A 23,467-nucleotide genomic window follows, 5' to 3' on the forward strand; every position below is an offset into this window, starting at 1 on the left:
GAAAAGGGGGGAAAAATTACATAAAATACACTTTATACAGTCCTCCAAATTACTGAGCAAGAAAACACCAACAATAACAACCCTTTTCCCCCATCAGAAGATTCACCAAGGCTCAGGGAGGAAGATGGCGGAAGAGTAAGACGCGGAGATCGCCTTCCTCCCCACAGATACATCAGAAATTCATCTACACGTGGAACAACTCCTACAGAACACCTACTGAACGCTGACAGAAGCCCTCAGACCCCCCAAAAGGCAAGAAACTCCCCACATACCTGGGTAGGACAAAAGAATAAACAGAGACAATAGGATAGGGACGGGACCTGCACCAGTGGGAGGGAGCCGTGAAGGAGGAAAGGTTTCCACACACTACAAGCCCCTTCGCGGGCGGAGACTGCGGGTGGCGGAGGGGGAAAGCTTCGGAGTAGCGGAGGAGACCACAGCCACAGGGGTGTGGAGGGCAAAGCGGAGAGATTCCCGCACAGAGGATCGGTGCCCTCAGGCACACACCAGCCCGAGAGGCTTGTCTGCTTGGCCGCCGGGGCGGGCGGGGCTGGGAGCTGAGGCTCGGGTATCGGCTTTCAGTCGGAGCGCAGGGAGAGGACTGGGGCTGGCGGCAGGAAGAGAGCCTGAAGGGGTTAGTGCACCACGGCTAGCCCGGAGGGAGTCCGGGGAAAGGGTCTGGAGCTGCCGAAGAGGCAAGAGACTTTTTTCCCTTTTGTTTCCTGGTGCGCGAGGAGAGGGGATTAAGAGGGCTGCTTGGGGAAGCGCCGGAGACAGGCGCGAGCCACGGGTAAGGCGTGGACCTCGGAGACGGGCGTGGGACGCTGGTGCTGCTGCTGCCGCCGCCGCCGCGGGGCCTGTGTGTGAGCGCGGGTCACTGTCCGCCCCGCCTTCCGGGGGGCCTGTGCACCCCGCCACTGCCGGGGTCCCGGGACCCGGGGACGGCTTTCCCGGGAAAGCACACGGAGCGCCACGGGCTGCTGCAACGTCACGCCGGCCTCTGCCGCCGCAGGCCCGCCCCACTCTGCGCGCCCATCCCTCCCCTCTGCCTGAGCGAACCAGAGCCCCTGAATCAGCGGCTCCTTTAAACCCGTCCTGTCTGAGCGAAGAACGGACGCCCTCCAGCGACCTACGCGCAGAGGCGGGGCCAGGTCCAAGGCTGAGACCCGGGAGCTGTGAGAGCAGAGGCAGGGAAATCTCTCTGTGCAGCCTCGGAGGCAGCGGATTAAAGCTCCACGGCCCATTTGATGTGCCATGCGTCTGTGGAGTGCATGAATGGACAGCGAATCATCCCAAATTGAGGAAGTGGACTTTGAGGACAAGATTTGAGACTTTCCCCCCTTTTCCTCTTTTTACAACGAATTATCCCAAATTAAGGAGGTGGACTTGGAGAGCAAGATTTTTGATTTTTCCCCCTGCTCTCTTTTTGTGAATGTGTATATGTAATTTTCTGTGTAAGATTCTCTCTGTATAGCTTTGCTTCCACCATATGTCCCAGGGTTCCATCTGTCCGTTTTTTTTTTCAATAATTACTTTTTAATTTTAATAACGCTACTATATTTCATACTTTACTCTATTTTACTTTACCTGCTCTTTCTTTTTTTCCTACCTTCCCTTCCTCCCTCCTTCCCTCCGCTCCTCCTTTCCTTCTTTCTTTCTCTTTCCTCCCTCCCACCCTTCTTCTTTAGACTTTCTTTTTCTTTCCTTCCTCCCTCCCTCCCTCCTGTCTTTCTTTCTTTCCTTCCTCCCTCCTTCCCTCCCTTCTTCCATTCACTCTTCCTTTGGCTTTCATTCCTCCCTCCCTCCCTCCTTTCTTTCTTTCTTTCTTTCCATCCTTCCTCCCTCCTTCCCTCCTTTCTTTCTTCCTTCCTTCCTTCCTTCATTTCTTCGCTTCTTCCTTTCTTTCCCTCTCTCTTTCTTTCTTCTACTAATTCTTTCTTTCTACTTTTTCTTCCTGTTATTCTGAGCCGGGTGGATGAAAGGCTCTTGGTGCTGCAGCCAGGAGTCAGTGCTGTGCCTCTGAAGTGGGAGAGCCAAATTCAGGACACAGGTCCACAAGAGACCTCCCAGCTCCACATAATATCAAGCAGCGAAAATCTCCCAGAGATCTCCATCTCAACACCAGCACCCAGCTTCAGTCAAAGACCAGCAAGCTACAGTGCTGGTCACCCTATGCCAAGCAACTAGCAAGGCAGGAACACAACACCACCCATTAGCAGAGAGGCTACCTAAAAACATAATAAGGCCACAGGCACCCCAAAACACACCACCAGATGTGGACCTGTCCACCAGAAAGACAAGATCGAGCCTCAACCACCAGAACACAGGCATTAGTCCCCCCCACCAGGAAGCCTACACAACCTACTGAAACAACCTTAGCCACGGGGGACAGACACCAAAAACAACGGGAACTACGAACCTGCAGCCTGCAAAAAGGAGACCCCAAACACAATAACATAAGCAAAATGAGAAGGCAGAAAAACACACAGCAGGTGAAGGAGCAAGATAAAAACCTACCAGACCTAACAAATGAAGAGGTAATAGGCAGTCTACTTGAAAAAGAATTCAGAATAATGATAGTAAAGCTGATCCAAGATTCTATTTCCAAGATCCAAAATCTTGGAAATAGAATAGACAAAATGCAAGAAACAGTTAACAAGGACCTAGAAGAACTAAACATGAATCAAGCACCGATTAAAAACACAATAAATGAAATGAAAAATACTCTAGATGGGATCAATAGCAGAATAACTGAGGCAGAAGAACGGATAAGTGAGGTGGAAGATAAAATAGTGGAAATAACTGCTGCAGAGCAAAATAAAGAAAAAAGAATGAAAAGAACAGAGGACAGTCTCAGAGACCTCTGGGACAACATTAAACGCACCAACATTCGAATTATAGGGGTTCCAGAAGAAGAAGAGAAAAAGAAAGGGACTGAGAAAATATTTGAAGAGATTATAGTTGAAAACTTCCCTAATATGGGAAAGGAAATAGTTAATCAAGTCCAGGAGGCACAGAGAGTCCCATACAGAATAAATCCAAGGAGAAATACGCCAAGACACATATTAATCAAACTGTCAAAAATTAAACACAAAGAAATCATATTAAAAGCAGCAAGGGAAAAACAACAAATAACACACAAGGGAATCCCCATGAGGTTAACAGCTGATCTCTCAGCAGAAACTCTACAAGCCAGAAGGGAGTGGCAGGACATAATTAAAGTGATGAAGGAGAGAAACCTGCAACCAAGATTACTCTACCCAGCAAGGATCTCATTCAGATTTGATGGAGAAATTAAAACGTTTACAGACAAGCAAAAGCTGAGAGAGTTCAGCACCACCAAACCAGCTTTACAACAAATGCTAAAGGAACTTCCCTAGGCAAGAAACACAGCAGAAGGAATATACCTACAATAACGAACCCAAAGCAATTGAGGAAATGGGAATAGGAAAATACATATCAATAATTACCTTAAATGTAAATGGACAAAATGCTCCCACCAAAAGACACAGAGTGGCTGAATGGATACAAAAACAAGACCCATATATATGCTGTCTACAAGAGACCAACTTCAGACCTAGAGACACATACAGATTGAAAGTAAGGGGATGGAAAAAGATATTCCATGCAAATGGAAATCAAAAGAAAGCTGGAGTAGCAATTCTCATATCAGACAAAATAGACTTTAAAATAAAGACTATTAAAAGAGACAAAGAAGGACACTACATAACGATAAAGGGATCGATCCAAGAAGATATAACAATTGTAAATATTTATGCACCCAACATAGGAGCACCTCTATACATAAGGCAAATACTAACAGCCATAAAAGGGGAAATCGACAGTAACACAATCATAGTAGGAGACTTTAACACCCCACTTTCACCAATGGACAGATCATCCAAAATGAAAATAAATAAGGAAACACAAGCTTTAAATGATACATTAAACAAGATGGACTTAGTTGATATTTATAGGACATTCCATCCAAAAACAACAGAATACACATTTTTCTCAAGTGCTCATGGAACATTCTCCAGGATAGATCATATCTTGGGTCACAAATCAAGCCTTGGTAAATTTAAGAAAATTGAAATTGTATCAAGTATCTTTTCCGACCACAATGCTATGAGACTAGACATCAATTACAGGAAAAGATCTGTAAAAAATACAAACACATGGAGGCTAAACAATACACTACTCAATAACGAAGTGATCACTGAAGAAATCAAAGAGGAAATTTAAAAATACCTAGAAACAAATGACAATGGAGACACGACGACCCAAAACCTATGGGACGCAGCAAAAGCAGTTCTAAGGGGGAAATTTATAGCAATACAATCCCACCTTAAGAAACAGGAAACATCTCGAATAAACAACCTGACCCTGCACCTAAAGCAATTAGAGAAAGAAGAACAAAAAACCCCCAAAGTTAGCAGAAGGAAAGAAATCATAAAGATCAGATCAGAAATGAATGAAAAAGAAATGAAGGAAACGATAACAAAGATAAATAAAACTAAAAGCTGGTTCTTTGAGAAGATAAACAAAACTGACAAACCATTAGCCAGACTCATCAAGAAAAGAAGGGAGAAGATTCAAATCAATAGAATTAGAAATGAAAAAGGAGAAGTAACAACTGACACTGCAGAAATACAAAAGATCATGAGAGATTACTACAAGCAACTCTATGCCAATAAAATGGACAACCTGGAAGAAATGGACAAATTCTTAGAAATGCACAACCTGCCAAGACTGAATCAGGAAGAAATAGAAAATATGAATAGACCAATCACAAGCACTGAAATTGAAACTGTGATTAAAAATCTTCCAACAAACAAAAGCCCAGGACCAGATGGCTTCACAGGCGAATTCTATCAAACATTTAGAGAAGAGCTAACACCCATCCTTCTCAAACTCTTCCAAACAATATCAGAGGAAGGAACACTCCCAAACTCATTCTACGAGGCCACCATCACCTTGATACCAAAACCAGGCAAGGATGTCACAAAGAAAGAAACCTACAGGCCAATATCACTGATGAACAAAGATGCAAAAATCCTCAACAAGATACTAGCAAACAGAATCCAACAGCACATTAAAGGATCATACACCATGATCAAGTGGGGTTTATTCCAGGAATGCAAGGATTCTTCAATATACGCAAATCAATCAATGTGATACACCATATTAACAAATTGAAGGAGAAAAACCATATGATCATCTCAATAGATGCAGAGAAAGCTTTCGACAAAATTTAACACCCATTTATGATAAAAACCCTGCAGAAAGTAGGCATAGAGGGAACTTTCCTCAACATAATAAAGGCCATATATGACAAACCCACAGCCAGCATCGTCCTCAATGGTGAAAAACTGAAACCATTTCCACTAAGATCAGGAACAAGACAAGGCTGCCCACTCTCACCACTCTTATTCAACCTAGTTTTGGAAGTTCTAGCCACAGCAATCAGAGAAGAAAAGGAAATAAAAGGAATCCAAATCGGAAAAGAAGAAGTAAAACTGTCACTGTTTGCAGATGACATGATACTATACATAGAGAATCCTAAAGATGCCACCAGAAAACTACTAGAGCTAATCAATGAATTTGGTAAAGTTGCAGGATACAAAATTAATGCACAGAAATCTCTGGCATTCCTGTACACTAATGATGAAAAATCTGAAAATGAAATCAAGAAAACACTCCCATTTACCATTGCAACAAAAAGAATAAAATATCTAGGAATAAACCTACCTAAGGAGACAAAAGACCTGTATGCAGAAAATTATAAGGCACGGATGAAAGAAATTAAAGATGATACAAATAGATGGAGAGATATACCATGCTCCTGGATTGGAAGAATCAATATTGTGAAAATGACTCTACTACCCAAAGCAATTTACAGATTCAATGCAATCCCTATCAAACTACCACTGGCATTTTTCACAGAACTAGAACAATAAATTTCAAAATTTGTTTGGAAAAACAAAAGACCCCGAATAGCCAAAGCAATCTTGAGAACAAAAAACGGAGCGGGAGGAATCAGGCTCCCTGACTTCAGACTATACTACAAAGCTACAGTAATCAAGACAGTATGGTACTGGAACAAAAACAGAAAGATAGATCAATGGAACAGGATAGAAAGCCCAGAGATAAACCCACGCACATATGGTCAACTTATCTTTGATAAAGGAGGCAGGAATGTACAGTGGAGAAAGGACAGCCTCTTCAATAAGTGGTGCTGGGAAAACTGGACAGGGACATGTAAAAGTATGAGACTAGATCATTCCCTAAGACCATACACAAAAATAAGCTCAAAATGGATTAAAGACCTAAATGTAAGGCCAGAAACTATCAAACTCTTAGAGGAAAACATAGGCAGAACACTCTATGACATAAATCACAGCAAGATCCTTTTGGACCCACCTCCTAGAGAAATGGAAATAAAAACAAAGATAAACAAATGGGACCTAATGAAACTTAAAAGCTTTTGCACAGCAAAGGAAACCATAAACAAGACCAAAAGACAACCCTCAGAATGGGAGAAAATATTTGCAAATGAAGCAACTGACAAAGGATTAATCTCCAAAATTTATAAACAGCTCATGCAGCTCAATAGCCAAAAAACAAACAACCCAATCCAAAAATGGGCAGAAGATTTAAATAGGCATTTCTCCAAAGAAGATATACAGACTGCCAACAAACACATGAAAGAATGCTCAACATCATTAATCATTAGAGAAATGCAAATCAAAACTACAATGAGATATCATCTCACAGCAGTCAGAATGGCCATCATCAAGAAATCTAGAAACAATAAATGCTGGAGAGGGTGTGGAAAAAAGGGAACACTCTTGCACTGCTGGTGGGAATGTGAATTGGTACAGCCACTATGGAGAACGGTATGGAGGTTCCTTAAAAAACTACAAATAGAACTACCATATGACCCAGCAATCCCACTACTAGGCATATACCCTGAGAAAACCATAATTCCAAAAGAGACATGTACCAAAATGTTCATTGCAGCTCTATTCACAATAGCCCGGAGCTGGAACAACCTAAATGTCCATCATCGGATGAATGGATAAAGAAGATGTGGCACATATATACAATGGAATATTACCCAGCCATAAAAAGAAATGAAACTGAGCTATTTGTAATGAGGTGGATAGACCTAGAGTCTGTCATACAGAGTGAAGTAAGTCAGAAAGAGAAAGACAAATACCGTATGCTAACACATATATATGGAATTTAAAAAGAAATGTCATGAAGAACCTAGGGGTAAAACGGGAATAAAGACACAGACCTACTTGAGAATGGACTTGAGGATACGGGGTGGGGGAAGTGTAAGCTGTGACAAAGCGAAAGAGAGGCATGGACATGTATACACTACCAAACGTGAGGTAGATAGATAGTGGGAAGCAGCCGCAGAGCACGGGGAGATCAGCTCGGTGCTTTGTGACCGCCTGGAGGGGTGGGATGGGGAGGGTGGGAGGGAGGGAGATGCATGAGGGAAGGGATGTGGGAACGGATGTATATGTATGACTGATTCACTTTGTTATAAAGCAGAAACTAATAAAAAAAATTTTAAAATAAATAACTAAATAAAAAATAAAAAAAAAGAAGATTCACCAAAGGGCCAATCACTGAAGAAAGAACAAAAGGAAGAAAGACGATAAAGAGACAACAAAGTGAACAACTCAGCTGGGCCAGTGGGCACGGTTTCCCCTTGCGTGTGGCTGGGAAATTCCAGGTCAACTCACAAAAGAGCAGAGTTGGTAAAGAACTTGGAAATCATCTAATCCCGCCTCTTGATTTTAAAGGCTGAGAATTCGAAACTCAGAGAGAGTTAAATAAACTGTCCAAGGTTATTCATCTTTGGACTCTTCTGGGTATTTCCCAAGGAAGATCTCATCACACACTTAGCTCAACCCTAAAGCAGTGGATGAAGTATGTTTAGTTCACAATCAAACTGTTGTGCTTTTGAGTAGAAGAAATGGATATTTTCTCTCCTATAGGACAGGAATCAGCAAATTACAGCCTATAGGCCAAATCTGTCTGTGCCAAACACAGCCCACAGTCTATTTATATGTGCCTCTCCCCACTGCACTGTTCCCAACCTCCACCTAAGAACAGTTTTTAAATGGAGAAAGATAGTGAGGGTGGAGACTTCCCTGGTGGTGCAGTGGTTAAGAATCTGCTTGCCAATGCAAAGGACATGGGTTCGATCCCTGGCCCAGGAAGATCCCACATGCTGTAGAGCAACTAAGCCCGTGAGCCACAACTACTGAGCCCGTGTGCCACAACTACTGAAGCCCGCACGCCTAGAGCCCGTGCTCCACAACAAGAGAAGCCACTGCACTGAGAAGCCTGTGCACTGCAACGAAGAGTAGCCCCAGCTCGCCACAACTAGAGAAAGCCTGCGTGCAGCAACGAAGACCCAATACAGCCAAAAATAAATAAATACATTTATTTTTTTAAAAAAAAGAAAGAAAGAAAGCGAGGGTGGAAGGAAAAAGGAAAAATATGCAACAGAGGCTCTGTGGGCCTGCAATGCCTAGCATATTTACTATCTGACCCTTTAAAGAAAAAGTATGTCAGTGTCTGCTACAGAACACTAAATACTGAGTTGAAAAGAACCTCAAGCAATAAAACACTGAAACCGTTCTATTTATGGATCTACATCCTGACTCGTGCCAAAAGAAAATGTGAAGCAGATCTGTTTCATCCTATAAAAGATTTAGTGTGGCAAACATTACTAATATTCAATATGATGCAGTTCTCTTTCACTTTGGGTATGCAGAAGAATTCACTTCCTTGCCCGCTTGAAGTTAGGCATGGCCATGGGGCCAGCTCCGGTCATGGTAAAGTGATAAGAAATCTTATACTGGTCTGAAGCTTCTAACTGCCACTGCTGGATACTCCAGCCTTCTGTCCCCAGGCTGCAGCAAGCCTAGAGGCTCAGGGTGAGTTGGTGGCTGAAACAAAGACTGCAGAGCCCCCTGCTGAGCCACAGTGGAAATGCAGCATGAGCACAACCTTCATTAATAAACCACTGAGATTTAGAGGGTTGTTACCACGGCACACCTTATCTAACTCTACTGATACAATTAGCCAATCTTTTTCTGAGTGAAAAATGAACTTGAAGATAGTACAAGGAGAGAGTAATCATCCAAAATCAGCCATATGGAGATTTCATTCTGGAGGAAACTCTGGAGGTTCATTACTTAACCTCATCACTGTTTATGCACAAAAAATAACCTTAAAGAAACTACATTGGGGCTTCCCTGGTGGCGCAGTGGTTGAGAATCTGCCTGCCAATGCAGGGGACACGGGTTTGAGCCCTGGTCTGGGAGGATCCCATATGCCACGGAGCAACTAGGCCCATGAGCCACAACTACTGAGCCTGCGCGTCTGGAGCCTGTGCTCCGCAACAAGAGAGGCCGCGATAGTGAGAGGCCCGTGCACCGCGATGAAGAGTGGCCCCCGCTTGCCACAACTGGAGAAAGCCCTCGCACAGAAAGGAAGACCCAACACTTCAAAAAAAAAAAAAAAAACTACATTGACTGTATTAATACAAAATTAGTGTTGACTGTGTCCGATTAAAAAAAGACCTATGTCGGGCTTCCCTGGTGGCGCAGTGGTTGAAAGTCCGCCTGCTAATGCAGGGGACACAGGTTCGAGCCCTGGTCTGGGAGGATCCCACATGCCGCGGAGCAACTGGGCCCGTGAGCCACAACTACTGAGCCTGCGCGTCTAGAGCCTGTGCTCCACAACAAGAGAGGCCGCGATAGTGAGAGGCCCGCGCATCGCGATGAAGAGTGGCCCCCGCTTGCCACAACTGGAGAAAGCCCACGCACAGAAATGAAGACCCAACACCGCAAAAATAAATTAATTAATTTAAAAAAAATGTGTGTATAAAAAAAAAAAAGACCTATGTCGTGCTTCCCTGGTGGCGCAGTGGTTGAGAGTCCGCCTGCCGATGCAGGGAACACGGGTTCGTGCCCCGGTCCCGGAAGATCCCACATACCACGGAGCGGCTAGGCCCGTGAGCCATGGCCACTGAGCCTGCACTCCACAACGGGAGAGGCCACAACAGTGAGAGGCCCGCGTACCGCAAAAAAAAAAAAGACCTATGTCACAATACTCCGTATTTCTAACCAATTTTTCTTACCAGCTGCACCATCATCATAATTTATTGCTGCTTTTCCCACCAAAAAAGAGGAGGATTTATGACTTATCTTTTCTAAATAAAAACATCTGATGTACTAGTGTTTTAAAACCATATTTAAAAAGGAGAATCTTTTAAAGCCAGGCTATGGAAAAAGCAGCCTCCAATCTGATACAGAGACACATCTGTCAATTTCATGGCCATCGTGACCTAGTGAGAGCCCATTCGGTGACATGGATTTGTTCCATTAGCAAAAACACTTACCAAGTGCTCCCAGAAGGGTCATCATTCCCAAAAGCACTGAAAGAGCCATCTTCCCTCTGATAGAGAAGTTCTCTCTGGTAACCTGAAGACACCAAAATAGACAGATAATCAATGTAATCAAGTTGCAATGAATGGAAGTTTCTAATTATGACTTCATATTGAGGAAACATGGGCAGAGAATGGGAAAGAAGACATGAAATCAACTAACGATGAATATTTTCTATATCATGTGCTGTGGGAGATTAAGAACATCAGGACTTTTCAAGTAGAATGCATAAAATAAGAACTACGATAGCCCCAAATTGAAATAAAGTCAGAAGAATACCGTCACACAGACAACAATTCTATCCATTCAAAAGCAAGTAAATTAAAAAGCAGAGTATTTAACTCTGTAGTGTTAACTACAATGGTTTCAATGCTTAGTCATCTAAAATTGTTTGCTACCTAAGAAAAATAATAGCTACAGTATCATAATTAAAATTTAAAGCTAAAACGAGAAGTAAAAATACTTTCTATTCTTAGACCACCAGCAGAAGGGAGAAAATTGCTAAATAATCTAAGACAGTGGCTCTAGAAGTTTTTGGTCATGACCAACTGAGGTAAACCCCCAAACTGACCGATCTGCTCAAACGTCAACTCTAAGTTCTCACTAAATAAAAAGAACATGGTGGTGGTAATGAAGTCTCAGTATAGAACTAAATTGGGGAGGGCTTATGGCTCATAGATCTGCTTTAATAAAAGCAGATGTTTCATATTTGCAAATAAATGGTTGAAAATAGAGGCAGATGTTTCATATTTGCAAAGCAATGCATGCAGGTCTCAAAGTCCAGTGACGAAATCATAGGCCAAACACTGAAAGAGTCACCAGACAAGCCCAACAAACCAACTCGCTAAAAATGATATTAGCCATAATTTATCATTAAAAAGTAAGCCTAAGCAGGAGTCAAAAACATTTCCAACTCAAGGCTTTATCAGTGATTCTCTGATAACCAAGAATTCTTCCTGAAAACTACAGGATTCTACTATAGGAGGGGAGGGCACACAGAATGAACCCAGCAGCATGGCCATGTAGTGCCTAGCAACCATAAACACTGGTGAAATGTTGAATTCAATCCCCAATAAACTCTAGTAACAAAAAAATTTTACTTTATGAATACCACATTTTAGAAGCATAAATAACTATAATTAATTATTCATATTTGACTAACAAAATATGAGCATTAGTCATTTAAAATGCGTTAATTTGCTCTTGCCAGGTCCCAAAGTTTTCTCATTGAGCCTTTCCACAAGAAACCCCAGCCAGATCTGAGTATCTGATTTAAGCTACAGTAAGATAAAATGCATAAAAAACAAGACACTGTTTCACAGTGATCTTTAAGACCTATGGTAAAAGAGGTGTAAACAGCATTTAAGTGATGAGAGAATTTTCTTAATTTGAAGAAGGGAGCGTTAGGTTATACTCTTTATGTTTAAAACTGAAATATTACAGCATGGTAACTAACCAGCCAACTTTTATCCAACTGTGACTAGGTGTCAGGAACTGCTCAAAGCCATTTTCAGGTATTAACTCAGGTAATTCCACAACTCTATGATGTAGAGGCTATTATTATCCGCTTTTTAGAGATGAAGAGACCTGAACTTAGAATATATCATGTGCAAGGTCACACAGCTCATAGGTATTGAAGTAAGGCACTAGCCAAGGTCAATCTGTCTCCAAAGCTGCTGCTTCCTACTAATTCATAGAGCTCTTTCAATGATTAATATATGAAAAGTCCTTCACACAGTACCTTTTACATTCTCTCAGTAAACAACAGATATCGCTCTGTAACATAGGTGTAGAAAAAGACTTTCTAACCACCAAATTTTTAAGAATTTTTAAGAAAAATTTTTAAGAAATTTTTAAGAAAAAATAACTGACTACAAAAAAATTGTTTCAAACTTTTCCATGGCAAAACACTATAAACAAAGTTGAAAAACAGATGACAAATTAAAGGAAAACATTTGCAACATATAAGATGGATAAATGGCTAATCTTCCTCACATTAATACTATACAAGTCTATGTATATGTTTTTATATATTAATACTATATATCTTCACATATAGATTATATAAAGAATTTTTTTAATTTAGAGGAGAAGATAAAAACTCCTATAGAGAAAAAATGGACAAAAGACAAGTACAGACATTTCACAAAAAACAAAGAGAGAAAGACAGACCTTAAGATAGGAAGAAATGTTCAACTTCATAATAGGTGAAATGCAAAGTAAAACTACATATTGAGATACCATTTCTTACCCATCACTTTAGCAAAGATTCAAAAGCTTGACCATTCATCCTGTTGGGGACACTGTAAGGAAACCAGTACTCATCCATTGCTAGAGGGAATTCCAAATGGTACAACTCCTGTGCAGTAGAATGTCTATACCTTTTGACCCAGTAATCCTACTTCTAAGGATATATCTGAAGATATCTCTCCAACAACACAAAAATATATATATGCAGAAGACTATTGATTGCAGCATTATTTGTAATTGCAAAAACATTGGAAACTACCTAAATGCCACCAAATTGGAGACAGGTTGAATCAACTGTGGTACACGTGTATAACGGAGTACTATGCAGCTGTGGCAAAGAATGAGGACTCTCTCTGAGCTGATGAAGAGCCATTTCCTGAATATACTGTTAAGTGAAAAAGGCATAGTCTAAAATAGCACACATAGTGTACTACCTTTTGTGTAAGAAAAAGAGAAAATTAAAAAACATACGTTAATTTCTGCTAACAGAGAAAAAGAAAGAGAGAGAGAGAGAATCTAAACAAGAAAGTAACGCAGTTACCCCCAGAGGGTAGGGAGAAGGGATCTGAGAGGGAACGATACCGCTTTGCATACACCTTTTAGAATAAGTTTGACTTTTGGAAGCATGTTAATGTTTTACATATTCAAAAAGTAAAACAAGCAGGAATGGAAAAAATTAAATGACAGGCACCATTAACACGACCTTAGTTCCCTCTAACATGTTTTAGTTAACCATGAAAAAAATGCAACATATCATCTCTTCCTTTGTCAGGGCTGGTCAAGGATCACAGAGAAGCAGAGTAATTTTCTAATGTTCACAAAGGAAGTGAGCAAAAGAGGCCAAGACATTCTCCCTCAATTTCCAGTTCAGGAGTAAATCTACCAGGTAGCAGAGTTCACCTGTGAACTCCATCTGGTATAGGAGGAGGGGAAGGGAAGCTCCAGGTCCCTCCATCACTAGAGGAGGTGCTTCTGTGGGAAGATGGACCAACCTTAGGTGAGGACCTAGTGCCTCCAAGGCCCTGAATCACATCAACAATGGCAGTTCCAAGTATGAGTTATTGTAAAACCTTGAGAGAGATGAGATCATGGAGATGAGATCAGTGTTTATGGAAATTACCCCTCAGCTGGCTGCCCTCCAAGAGTTGCCATTAATATCAACAATTAGCACAGTTCTTCCACCAGGAGCGGCGAGCCCAGAGGAGGAGGAGGACTTGCAGACAGTCTCCAGGTATGGAGTACATTTCCTGAGCTGGTTTAGATGAAACTGAAAATCCAAACCTCCAGCTCTGTTCCCTGGGCAAAACAGAAGGGAACCTAAATCAAGTAGGTCTCCTGTGAGGCGTCCTTCCTTGTCTTAAGCCAGACCTGCATCATTAGAGAACCCTCGGCTGCTTGTCCTCCAAGTCATCCAATTCCATAAGAGAAGCAGACAGGGCTTCCCTGGTGGCGCAGTGGTTGGGGGTCTGCCTGCCAATGCAGGGGACACGGGTTTGTGCCCCGGTCTGGGAGGATCCCACATGCCGCGGAGCGGCTGGGCCCGTGAGCCATGGCTGCTGAGCCTGCGCATCCAGAGCCTGTGCTCCGCAACAGGAGAGGCCACAACAGTGAGAGGCCCGTGTACAGCATAAAAAAAAAAAAAAGAAAGAAAGAAAAAAAAGAGAAGCAGACAGCTAGCTCAGCTATAAGGTTTACTGTTAGTACAATAATTCAGTGTTCCAGGGTAATCACCTAAATTGGAGACTTCATCATGATAGATGAGATGGGCAAAAAGATGTTTTTTTCCAAAAGTTTATGAGGAAATTATAGAGTATGGCCTTCAAGTTCATAGTCTTATGAATAGCTCCTGAGTTACAAAGTAACAGCATCATCAGAATTAACAGACACTTCAAAAATTTCATATAATGATTCATGAAATGTTGTTTATAAAGAGTCAGACAAGATACATACTTAGTGGGTCGTGAATTTTCTTTCAAATAGCCATGAATGGAAAATATTTACAATTTATCATAATAAAGAGGCAAGTACCACTCATAGAAACGCATAGAAAACTAACATTCTAAACATAATTTGACTTAGTTTACCACAAGTGTCAAAATTGCATACAAATAAATGAAGTAAAATTGGCTGCTTGTGGCTGTATCAATCACTTTCTCTGGTTAAAAGCTGATAAAAATATTCTCTGTACTAAAAGAAGAGTATTTGTCATCAACTTCCTTACTCTCTCTGACATGAAATGGAAAGTGAGAACTTCACCAACGTTTTCTTTTTTAGCATGTTCACTGTTGCCTCTAGCCATTCTTTTGATGGCCAAATGCAGCATCAGAATTCTGGAAACTACTTTTTTCCTGTTTTTATTCCAATAGAGAAAATATAATGTGTTTTCAACTAAGTTTGGTCTGAGTCTTACTTGAAAAACTGAGCCACATGCACTGCAATCTAAATATTTGAGAAAAACAAGTGGTTTAAATCTCCAATTAACAGGTCTGGGATTTCTAGTCCTTATCAAAAACAGTTTCCATGTTACGGTTCTATTTTTCTTTTTGACAGTGAAAGACACTTCATTCAATGATGTAGCTATTGTTTTGACCAGAAAAACAATAAGTTAGGTTACTGGGCTCCTGGGCCAAGCATGATTTAAGGAAAACCATGCGCTGTTCATAACTGACATTTAAGTAATATAAATCACGACTTGCGCCAAAGCCACTTTAATTCCTTAAAAAATAAAAACAGTTGCAGTATATTTGAAAAAAAAAACTTTGGAAAATGTGATAGCAAAAGAAAAAACAGAGTCTCTGAAATGAGACACTGATTTCATAATGAAAATCATTACACTGAGAAGTTTTTGTCCACTACTTTGAAATATAATTTAGTTCTGCAATGTGAAAAGATACATTTTGAGGAGCTCACTGGACTGATTCCCATCAGCCATTTCACCAGCTCAAAAGGTAACACGCTGAAACCTCAGGTCACATTTCCTAGCTCATGAAAACGTGCCAGAGCCAAAGAGAAACTTTGGTGTTTAGAAACAACCATGCATCGTGGAAACACCGGAGAGATCTTCTAGACCCAATCTCCACATTAGGACGATCAACCTAAAGCCCAAAGAAGTTAATATTGATACGAATGCATTCACCCATTCTGCACTTCCTGAGGGGCCCATATGGTGATCCCATGGAGAAGGGATTCAACACAGTCCCCTCTGTCAGGGCACTTACCTTCTAGGGCAGGAGACAGTCAGATAACAGAAAATCAAGAACATTTTAAATAATGTTAAGTGTGATGAAGAATACACAATGGAATAATTTAAGTGAGAGCTGCTAAAAGGTCGGGGAAGGCCACTTTGAGGAAAACACCACCTGGATGATGAGAAGGAACCAGCCCTGGGAAGATCTGGGGGAAGAGCATCCAGAAGGCAGGACAGGTGGAAAGGCCCTCAGCGCCATGGAGCTGAGAGCATGCCAGACGCAGGCTGACACAGCCCTGAGGGGGCGGCTTCAGGTGAGGTGAAAGATGGGGCCTGGCATTGACTCAGGGCTTTGCAGGCCCAGGCGAGGAACCCACTGGAGAATTTAAGGAAGTGATGTGATTTTGACATTATCAAAAGATCCCTTTTACTATAAAATATGCAGAGCCTGTACTGAAGGAGTATATTGGCAAAGGGTCTATTTAGGAAGCTGCTGGAGTAGCCAGGTCAGCAATGGCAAGTCAGAGCAGATCAATCAGCCTGGGGTGGAGAGAGTGGGGAAATTTCCCACTTGTTTTTAGAGGCAGAACGGACAGAATTTACTTGCTGACTTTAGACCCTAACTCCCTAGTTAGATGCCACTAACCATATTATAGCTGACAGTTACTGGGCATTTACTCTGTGTTAAAATACCTCATGTAGTCTTCAAAACAGCCCTAAGAAGTGGCTACTTATTTACCCATGTCTTATAGGTGGAAAGACGAGGCTGGGGAAACCAGCCCAGAGCGGGAGGCAGGGTTCAGAGCCCAGGCCTCCTGGTCTCCACCGCCGGCACTGTAACCACGGCTCTGCCGCTCCCCTGGTGGGAATCGCCCACCTCACGGCTGCAGTGCTCTTCATTCTGCCCACAAAGCTTGTCCTGCCCTCTGGCTGCTCTGTGCCTTCGAACAACCAGCAAATGTGATGACGGCTCCCAAGCAGTGCAGGGCTGCTTTGAAATTGCATTCTGGCACCTACCTCGCCAGGATGGGCCTGGGGACCACCCCTCCTTTTAAAGAAAACAGATACTGAGGATTTGGACTGTTCATTTTTTAGGGCATCTACTAACCCAGAGCAAAGTGTCTAGGACAGAAACTCAAATTATTATTATTTTTTTTTTTTTGCTTTATAACAAATTTAATCAGTTATACATATACATATGTTCCCATATCCCCTCCCTTTTGCGTCTCCCTCCCACCCTCCCTATCCCACCCCTCCAGGCGGTCACAAAGCACCGAGCTGATCTCCCTGTGCTATGCGGCTGCTTCCCACTAGCTATCTACCTTACGTTTGGTAGTGTATATATGTCCATGCCGCTCTTTCACTTTGTCACAGCTTACCGTTCCCCCTCCCCATATCATCAAGTCCATTCTCAAGTAGGTCTCTGTCTTTATTCCTGTCTTACCACTATGTTCTTCATGACATTTTTTTTTCTTAAATTCCATATATATGTGTTAGCATACAGTATTTGTCTTTCTCTTTCTGACTTACTTCACTCTGTATGACAGACTCTAGGTCCATCCACCTCATTAGAAATAGCTCAATTTCATTTCTTTTTATGGCTGAGTAACATTCCATTGTATATATGTGCCACATCTTCTTTACCCATTCATCTAATGATGGACACTTAGGTTGTTTCCATCTCCGGGCTATTGTAAATAGGGCTGCTATGAAAATTTTGGTACATGTCTCTTTTTGAATTATGGTTTTCTCAGGGTATATGCCCAGTAGTGGGATTGCTGGGTCATATGGTAGTTCTATTTGTAGTTTTTTAAGGAACTTCCATACCGTTCTCCATAGTGGCTGTACCAATTCACATTCCCACCAGCAGTACAAGAGTGTTCTTTTTTTCCACACCCTCTCCAGCATTTATTGTTTCTAGATTTTTTCATGACGGCCATTCTGACTGGTGTGAGATGATATCTCATTGTAGTTTTGATTTGCATTTCTCTAATGAGCAAAGATGTTGAGCATCCTTTCATGTGTTTGTTGGCAGTCTGTATATCTTCTGTGGAGAAATGTCTATTTAGGTCTTCTGCCCATTTTTGGATTGGGTTGTTTGTTTTTTTGTTATTGAGCTGCATGAGCTGCTTATAAATTTTGGAGACTAATCCTTTGTCAGTTGCTTCATTGGCAAATATTTTCTCCCATTCTGAGGGTTGTCTTTTGGTCTTGTTTATGGTTTCCTTTGCTGTGCAAAAGCTTTTAAGTTTCATTAGGTCCCATGTGTTTATTTTTGTCTTTATTTCCATTTCTCTAGGAGGTGGGTCCAAAAGGATCTTGCTGTGATTTATGTCATAGAGTGTTCTGCCTATGTTTTCCTCTAAGAGTTTGATAGTGTCTGGCCTTACATTTAGGTCTTTAATCCATTTTGAGCTTATTTTTGTGTATGGTGTTAGGGAGTGATCTAATCTCATACTTTTACATGTCCCTGTCCAGTTTTCCCAGCACCACTTATTGAAGAGACTGTCCTTTCTCCACTGTACATTCCTGCCTCCTTTATCAAAGATAAGGTGACCATATGTCCGTGGGTTTATCTCTGGGCGTTCTATCCTGTTCCACTGATCTTTCTGTTTTTGTGCCAGTACCACACTGTCTTGATTACTGTAGCTTTGTAGTATAGTCTGAAGTCAGGGAGCCTGATTCCTCCAGCTCCATTTTTCGTTCTCAAGATTGCTTTGGCTATTCGGGGTCTTTTGTGTTTCCATACAAATTGTGAAATTTTTTGCTCTAGTTCTGTGAAAAATGCCAGTGGTAGTTTGATAGGGATTGCATTCAATCTGTAGATTGCTTTGGGTAGTAGAGTCATTTTCACAATGTTGATTCTTCCAATCCAAGAACATGGTACATCTCTCCATCTATTTGTATCACCTTTAATTTCTTTCATCAGTGTCTTATAATTTTCTGCATACAGGTCTTTTGTCTCCTTAGGTAGGTTTATTCCTAGATATTTTATTCTTTCTGTTGCAATGGTAAATGGGAGTGTTTCCTTGATTTCACTTTCAGATTTTTCATCATTAGTATATAGGAATGCCAGAGATTTCTGTGCATTAATTTTGTATCCTGCAACTTTACCAAATTCATTGATTAACTCTAGTAGTTTTCTGGTAGCATCTTTAAGATTCTCTAGGTATAGTATCATGTCATCTGCAAACAGTGACAGCTTTACTTCTTCTTTTCCAATTTGGATTCCTTTTATTTCCTTTTCTTCTCTGATTGCTGTGGCTAAAACTTCCAAAACTAGGTTGAATAAGAGTGGTGAGAGTGGGCAACCTTGTCTTGTTCCTGATCTTAGTGGAAATGGTTTCAGTTTTTCACCATTGAGGACGATGCTGGCTGTGGGTTTGTCATATATGGCCTTTATTATGTTGAGGAAAGTTCCCTCTATGCCTACTTTCTGCAGGGTTTTTATCATAAATGGGTGTTGAATTTTGTCGAAAGCTTTCTCTGCATCTATTGAGATGATCATAAGGTTTTTCTCCTTCAATTTGTTAATATGGTGTATCACGTTGATTGATTTGCGTATATTGAAGAATCCTTGCATTCCTGGAATAAACCCCACTTGATCATGGTGTATGATCCTTTTAATGGGCTGTTGGATTCTGTTTGCTAGTATTTTGTTGAGGATTTTTGCATCTATGTTCATCAGTGATATTGGCCTGTAGTTTTCTTTCTTTGTGACATCCTTGTCTGGTTTTGGTATCAAGGTGATGGTGGCCTCGTAGAATGAGTTTGGGAGTGTTCCTCCCTCTGCTATATTTTGGAAGAGTTTCAGAAGGATAGGTGTTAGCTCTTCTCTAAATGCTTGATAGAATTCACCTGTGAAGCCATCTGGTCCTGGGCTTTTATTTGTTGGAAGATTTTTTATCACAGTTTCAATTTCAGTGCTTGTGATTGGTCTGTTCATATTTTCTATTTCTTCCTGATTCAGTCTTGGCAGGTTGTGCATTTCTAAGAATTTGTCCATTTCTTCCAGGTTGTCCATTTTATTGGCATAGAGTTGCTTATAGTAATCTCTCATGATCTTTTGTATTTCTGCAGTGTCAGTTGTTACTTCTCCTTTTTCATTTCTAATTCTATTGATTTGAGTCTTCTCCCTTTTTTTCTTGATGAGTCTGGCTAATGGTTTATCAATTTTGTTTATCTTCTCAAAGAACCACCTTTTAGCTTTATTGATCTTTGCTATCGTTTCCTTCATTTCTTTTTCATTTATTTCTGATCTGATTTTTATGATTTCTTTCCTTCTGCTAACTTTGGGATGTTTTTGTTCTTCTTTCTCTAATTGCTTTAGGGGCAGGGTCAGGTTGTTTATTCGAGATGTTTCCTGTTTCTTAAGGTGGGATTGTATTGCTATAAACTTCCCTCTTAGAACTGCTTTTGCTGCATCCCATAGGTTTTGGGTCGTCGTGTCTCCATTGTCATTTGTTTCTAGGTATTTTTTAATTTCCTCTTTGATTTCTTCAGTGATCACTGTTATTAAGTAGTGTATTGTTTAGCCTCCATGTGTTTGTATTTTTTACAGCTCTTTTCCTGTAATTGTTATCTAGTCTCATAGCATTGTGGTCGGAAAAGATACTTGATGTGATTTCAATTTTCTTAAATTTACCAAGGCTTGATTTGTAACCCAAGATATGATCTATCCTGGAGAATGTTCCATGAGCACTTGAGAAAAATGTGTATTCTGTTGTTTTTGGATGGAATGTCCTATAAATATCAATTAAGTCCATCTTGTTTAATGTATCATTTAAAGCTTGTGTTTCCTTATTTATTTTCATTTTGGAAGATCTGTCCATTGGTGAAAGTGGGGTGTTAAAGTCCCCTACTATGATTGTGTTACTGTCGATTTCTCCTTTTATGGCCGTTAGTATTTGCCTTATGTATTGAGGTGCTCCTATGTTGGGTGCATAAATATTTACAATTGTTATATCTTCTTCTTGGATCGATCCCTTGATCATTAGGTAGTGTCCTTCTTTGTCTCTTCTAGTAGTCTTTATTTTAAAGTCTATTTTGTCTGATATGAGAATTGCTACTCCAGCTTTCTTTTGGTTTCCATTTGCATGGAATATCTTTTTCCATCCCCTTACTTTCAGTCTGTATGGGTCTCTAGGTCTGAAGTGGGTCTCTTGTAGACAGCATATATATGGGTCTTGTTTTTGTATCCATTCAGCCACTCTGTGTCTTTTGGTGGGAGCATTTAGTCCATTTACATTTAAGGTAATTATCGATATGTATGTTCCTGTTCCCATTTTCTTAACTGTTTTGGGTTCGTTATTGTAGGTCTTTTCCTTCTGTTGTGTTTCTTGCCTAGAGAAGTTCCTTTAGCATTTGTTGTAAAGCTGGTTTGGTGGTGCTGAACTCTCTCAGCTTTTGCTTGTCTGTAAACGTTTTAATTTCTCCATCAAATCTGAATGAGATCCTTGCTGGGTAGAGTAATCTTGGTTGCAGGTTTTTCTCCTTCATCACTTTAAGTATGTCCTGCCACTCCCTTCTGGCTTGTAGAGTTTCTGCTGAGAGATCAGCTGTTATCCTGATGGGGATTCCCTTGTGTGTTATTTGTTGTTTTTCCCTTGCTGCTTTTAATATGATTTCTTTGTGTTTAATTTTTGACAGTTTGATTAATATGTGTCTTGGCGTATTTCTCCTTGGATTTATTCTGTATGGGACTCTCTGTGCCTCCTGGACTTGATTAACTATTTCCTTTCCCATATTAGGGAAGTTTTCAACTATAATCTCTTCAAATATTTTCTCAGTCCCTTTCTTTTTCTCTTCTTCTTCTGGAACCCCTATAATTCGAATGTTGGTGCATTTAATGTTGTCCCAGAGGTCTCTGAGACTGTCCTCTGTTCTTTTCATTCTTTTTTCTTTATTTTGCTCTGCAGCAGTTATTTCCAGTATTTTATCTTCCACCTCACTTATCCGTTCTTCTGCCTCAGTTATTCTGCTATTGATCCCATCTAGAGTATTTTTTATTTCATGTATTGTGTTTTTAATCGATGCTTGATTCATCTTTAGCTCTTCTAGGTCCTTGTTAACTGTTTCTTGCATTTTGTCTATTCTATTTCCAAGATTTTGGATCTGGGAAATAGAATCTTGGATCATCTTTACCATCATTATTCTGAATTCTTTTTCAGGTAGACTGCCTATTACCTCTTCATTTGTTAGGTCTGGTGGGTTTTTATCTTGCTCCTTCTCCTGCTGTGTGTTTTTCTGTCTTCTCATTTTGCTTATGTTACTGTGTTTGGGGTCTCCTTTTTGCAGGCTGCAGGTTCGTAGTTCCCGTTGTTTTTGGTGTCTGTCCCCAGTGGCTAAGGTTGGTTTAGTGGGTTGTGTAGGCTTCCTGGTGGAGGGGACTAGTGCCTGTGTTCTGGTGGATGAGGCAGGATCTTGTCTTTCTGGTGGGCAGGTCCACGTCTGGTGGTGTGTTTTGGGGTGTCTGCGGACTTTTTATGATTTTAGGCCACCTCTCTGCTAATGGGTGGCGTTGTGTTCCTGTCTTGCTAGTTGTTTGGCATAGGGTGTCCAGCACTGTAGCTTGCTGGTCGTTGAGTGAAGCTGGGTGCTGGTGTTGAGATGGAGATCTCTGCAAGACTTTCGCCGTTTGATATTATGTGGAGCTGGGAGGTCTCTTGTGGACCAGTGTCCTGAAGTTGGCTCTCCCACCTCAGAGGCACAGCACTGACTCCTGGCTCCTCAATTTGGGATGATTTGTTGTCCATTCATGTATTCCACAGATGCAGGGTACATCAAGTTGATTGTGGAGCTTTAATCCGCTGCTTCTGAGGCTGCTGGGAGAGGTTTCCCTTTCTCTTCTTTGTTCTCACAGCTCCTGGGTCTCAGCTTTGGATTGGGCCCCGCCTCTGCGTGTAGGTCACTGGAGGGCGTCTGTTCTTCTCTCAGACAGGACAGGGTTAAAGGAGCAGTCTCTTCGGGGACTCTGGCTCACTCAGGCCGGGCGGGAGGGAGGGGCACGGAGTGCGGGGCGAGCCTGCAGCGGCAGAGGTCGGCGTGACGTTGCACCAGCCCGAGGCGCGCCGTGCGTTCTCCCAGGGAAGCCGCCCCTGGATCCCGGGACCCCGGCAGTGGTGGGCTGCACAGGCTCCCGGAAGGGCGGTGTGGACAGTGACCTGCGCTCGCACACAGGCTTCTTGGCGGTGGTAGCAGCAGCCCCAGCGTCCCCCGCCCGTCACTGGGCTCCGCGCTTTCAGTCGTGACTCGCGCCCGTCTGTGGGGCTCCTTTAAGCAGCGCTCTTAATCCCCTCTCCTCGCGCACCAGGAAACCAAGAGGGAAGAAAAAGTCTCTTGCCTCTTCGGCAGCTCCAGAGTTTTCCCGGACTCCCTGCCGGCTAGCTGTGGCACATTAGCCCCCTTCAGGCTGAGTTCTCGCCGCCAGCCCCAGTCCTCTCCCCGCGCTCCGACCAAAGCCCGAGCCTCAGCTTCCAGCGCCGCCGGGGCGAGCAGACAAGCCTCTCGGGCCGGTGAGTGCCCCCCGGCACCGACCCTCCGCGCGGGAATC

General features: G+C 41.9%; 1 protein-coding gene across 1 annotated transcript in view; it reads right to left on the reverse strand.

Annotated features, from left to right (window-relative positions):
• Nucleotides 1-23,467, reverse strand: part of CD109 (CD109 molecule) — a 143,304-nt gene that overhangs the window by 21,448 nt on the left and 98,389 nt on the right. Inside the window, exon 24 of the mRNA XM_081250511.1 lies at nucleotides 10,433-10,514. Within this exon, the coding sequence (XP_081106637.1) occupies nucleotides 10,433-10,514 (82 nt within the window). The remainder of the gene's footprint in view (nucleotides 1-10,432; nucleotides 10,515-23,467) is intronic.

Source organism: Mesoplodon bidens (assembly GCF_964165515.1).
Source record: "Mesoplodon bidens genome assembly, chromosome: 12".
NCBI classification, from domain to species: Eukaryota; Metazoa; Chordata; class Mammalia; order Artiodactyla; family Ziphiidae; genus Mesoplodon; species Mesoplodon bidens.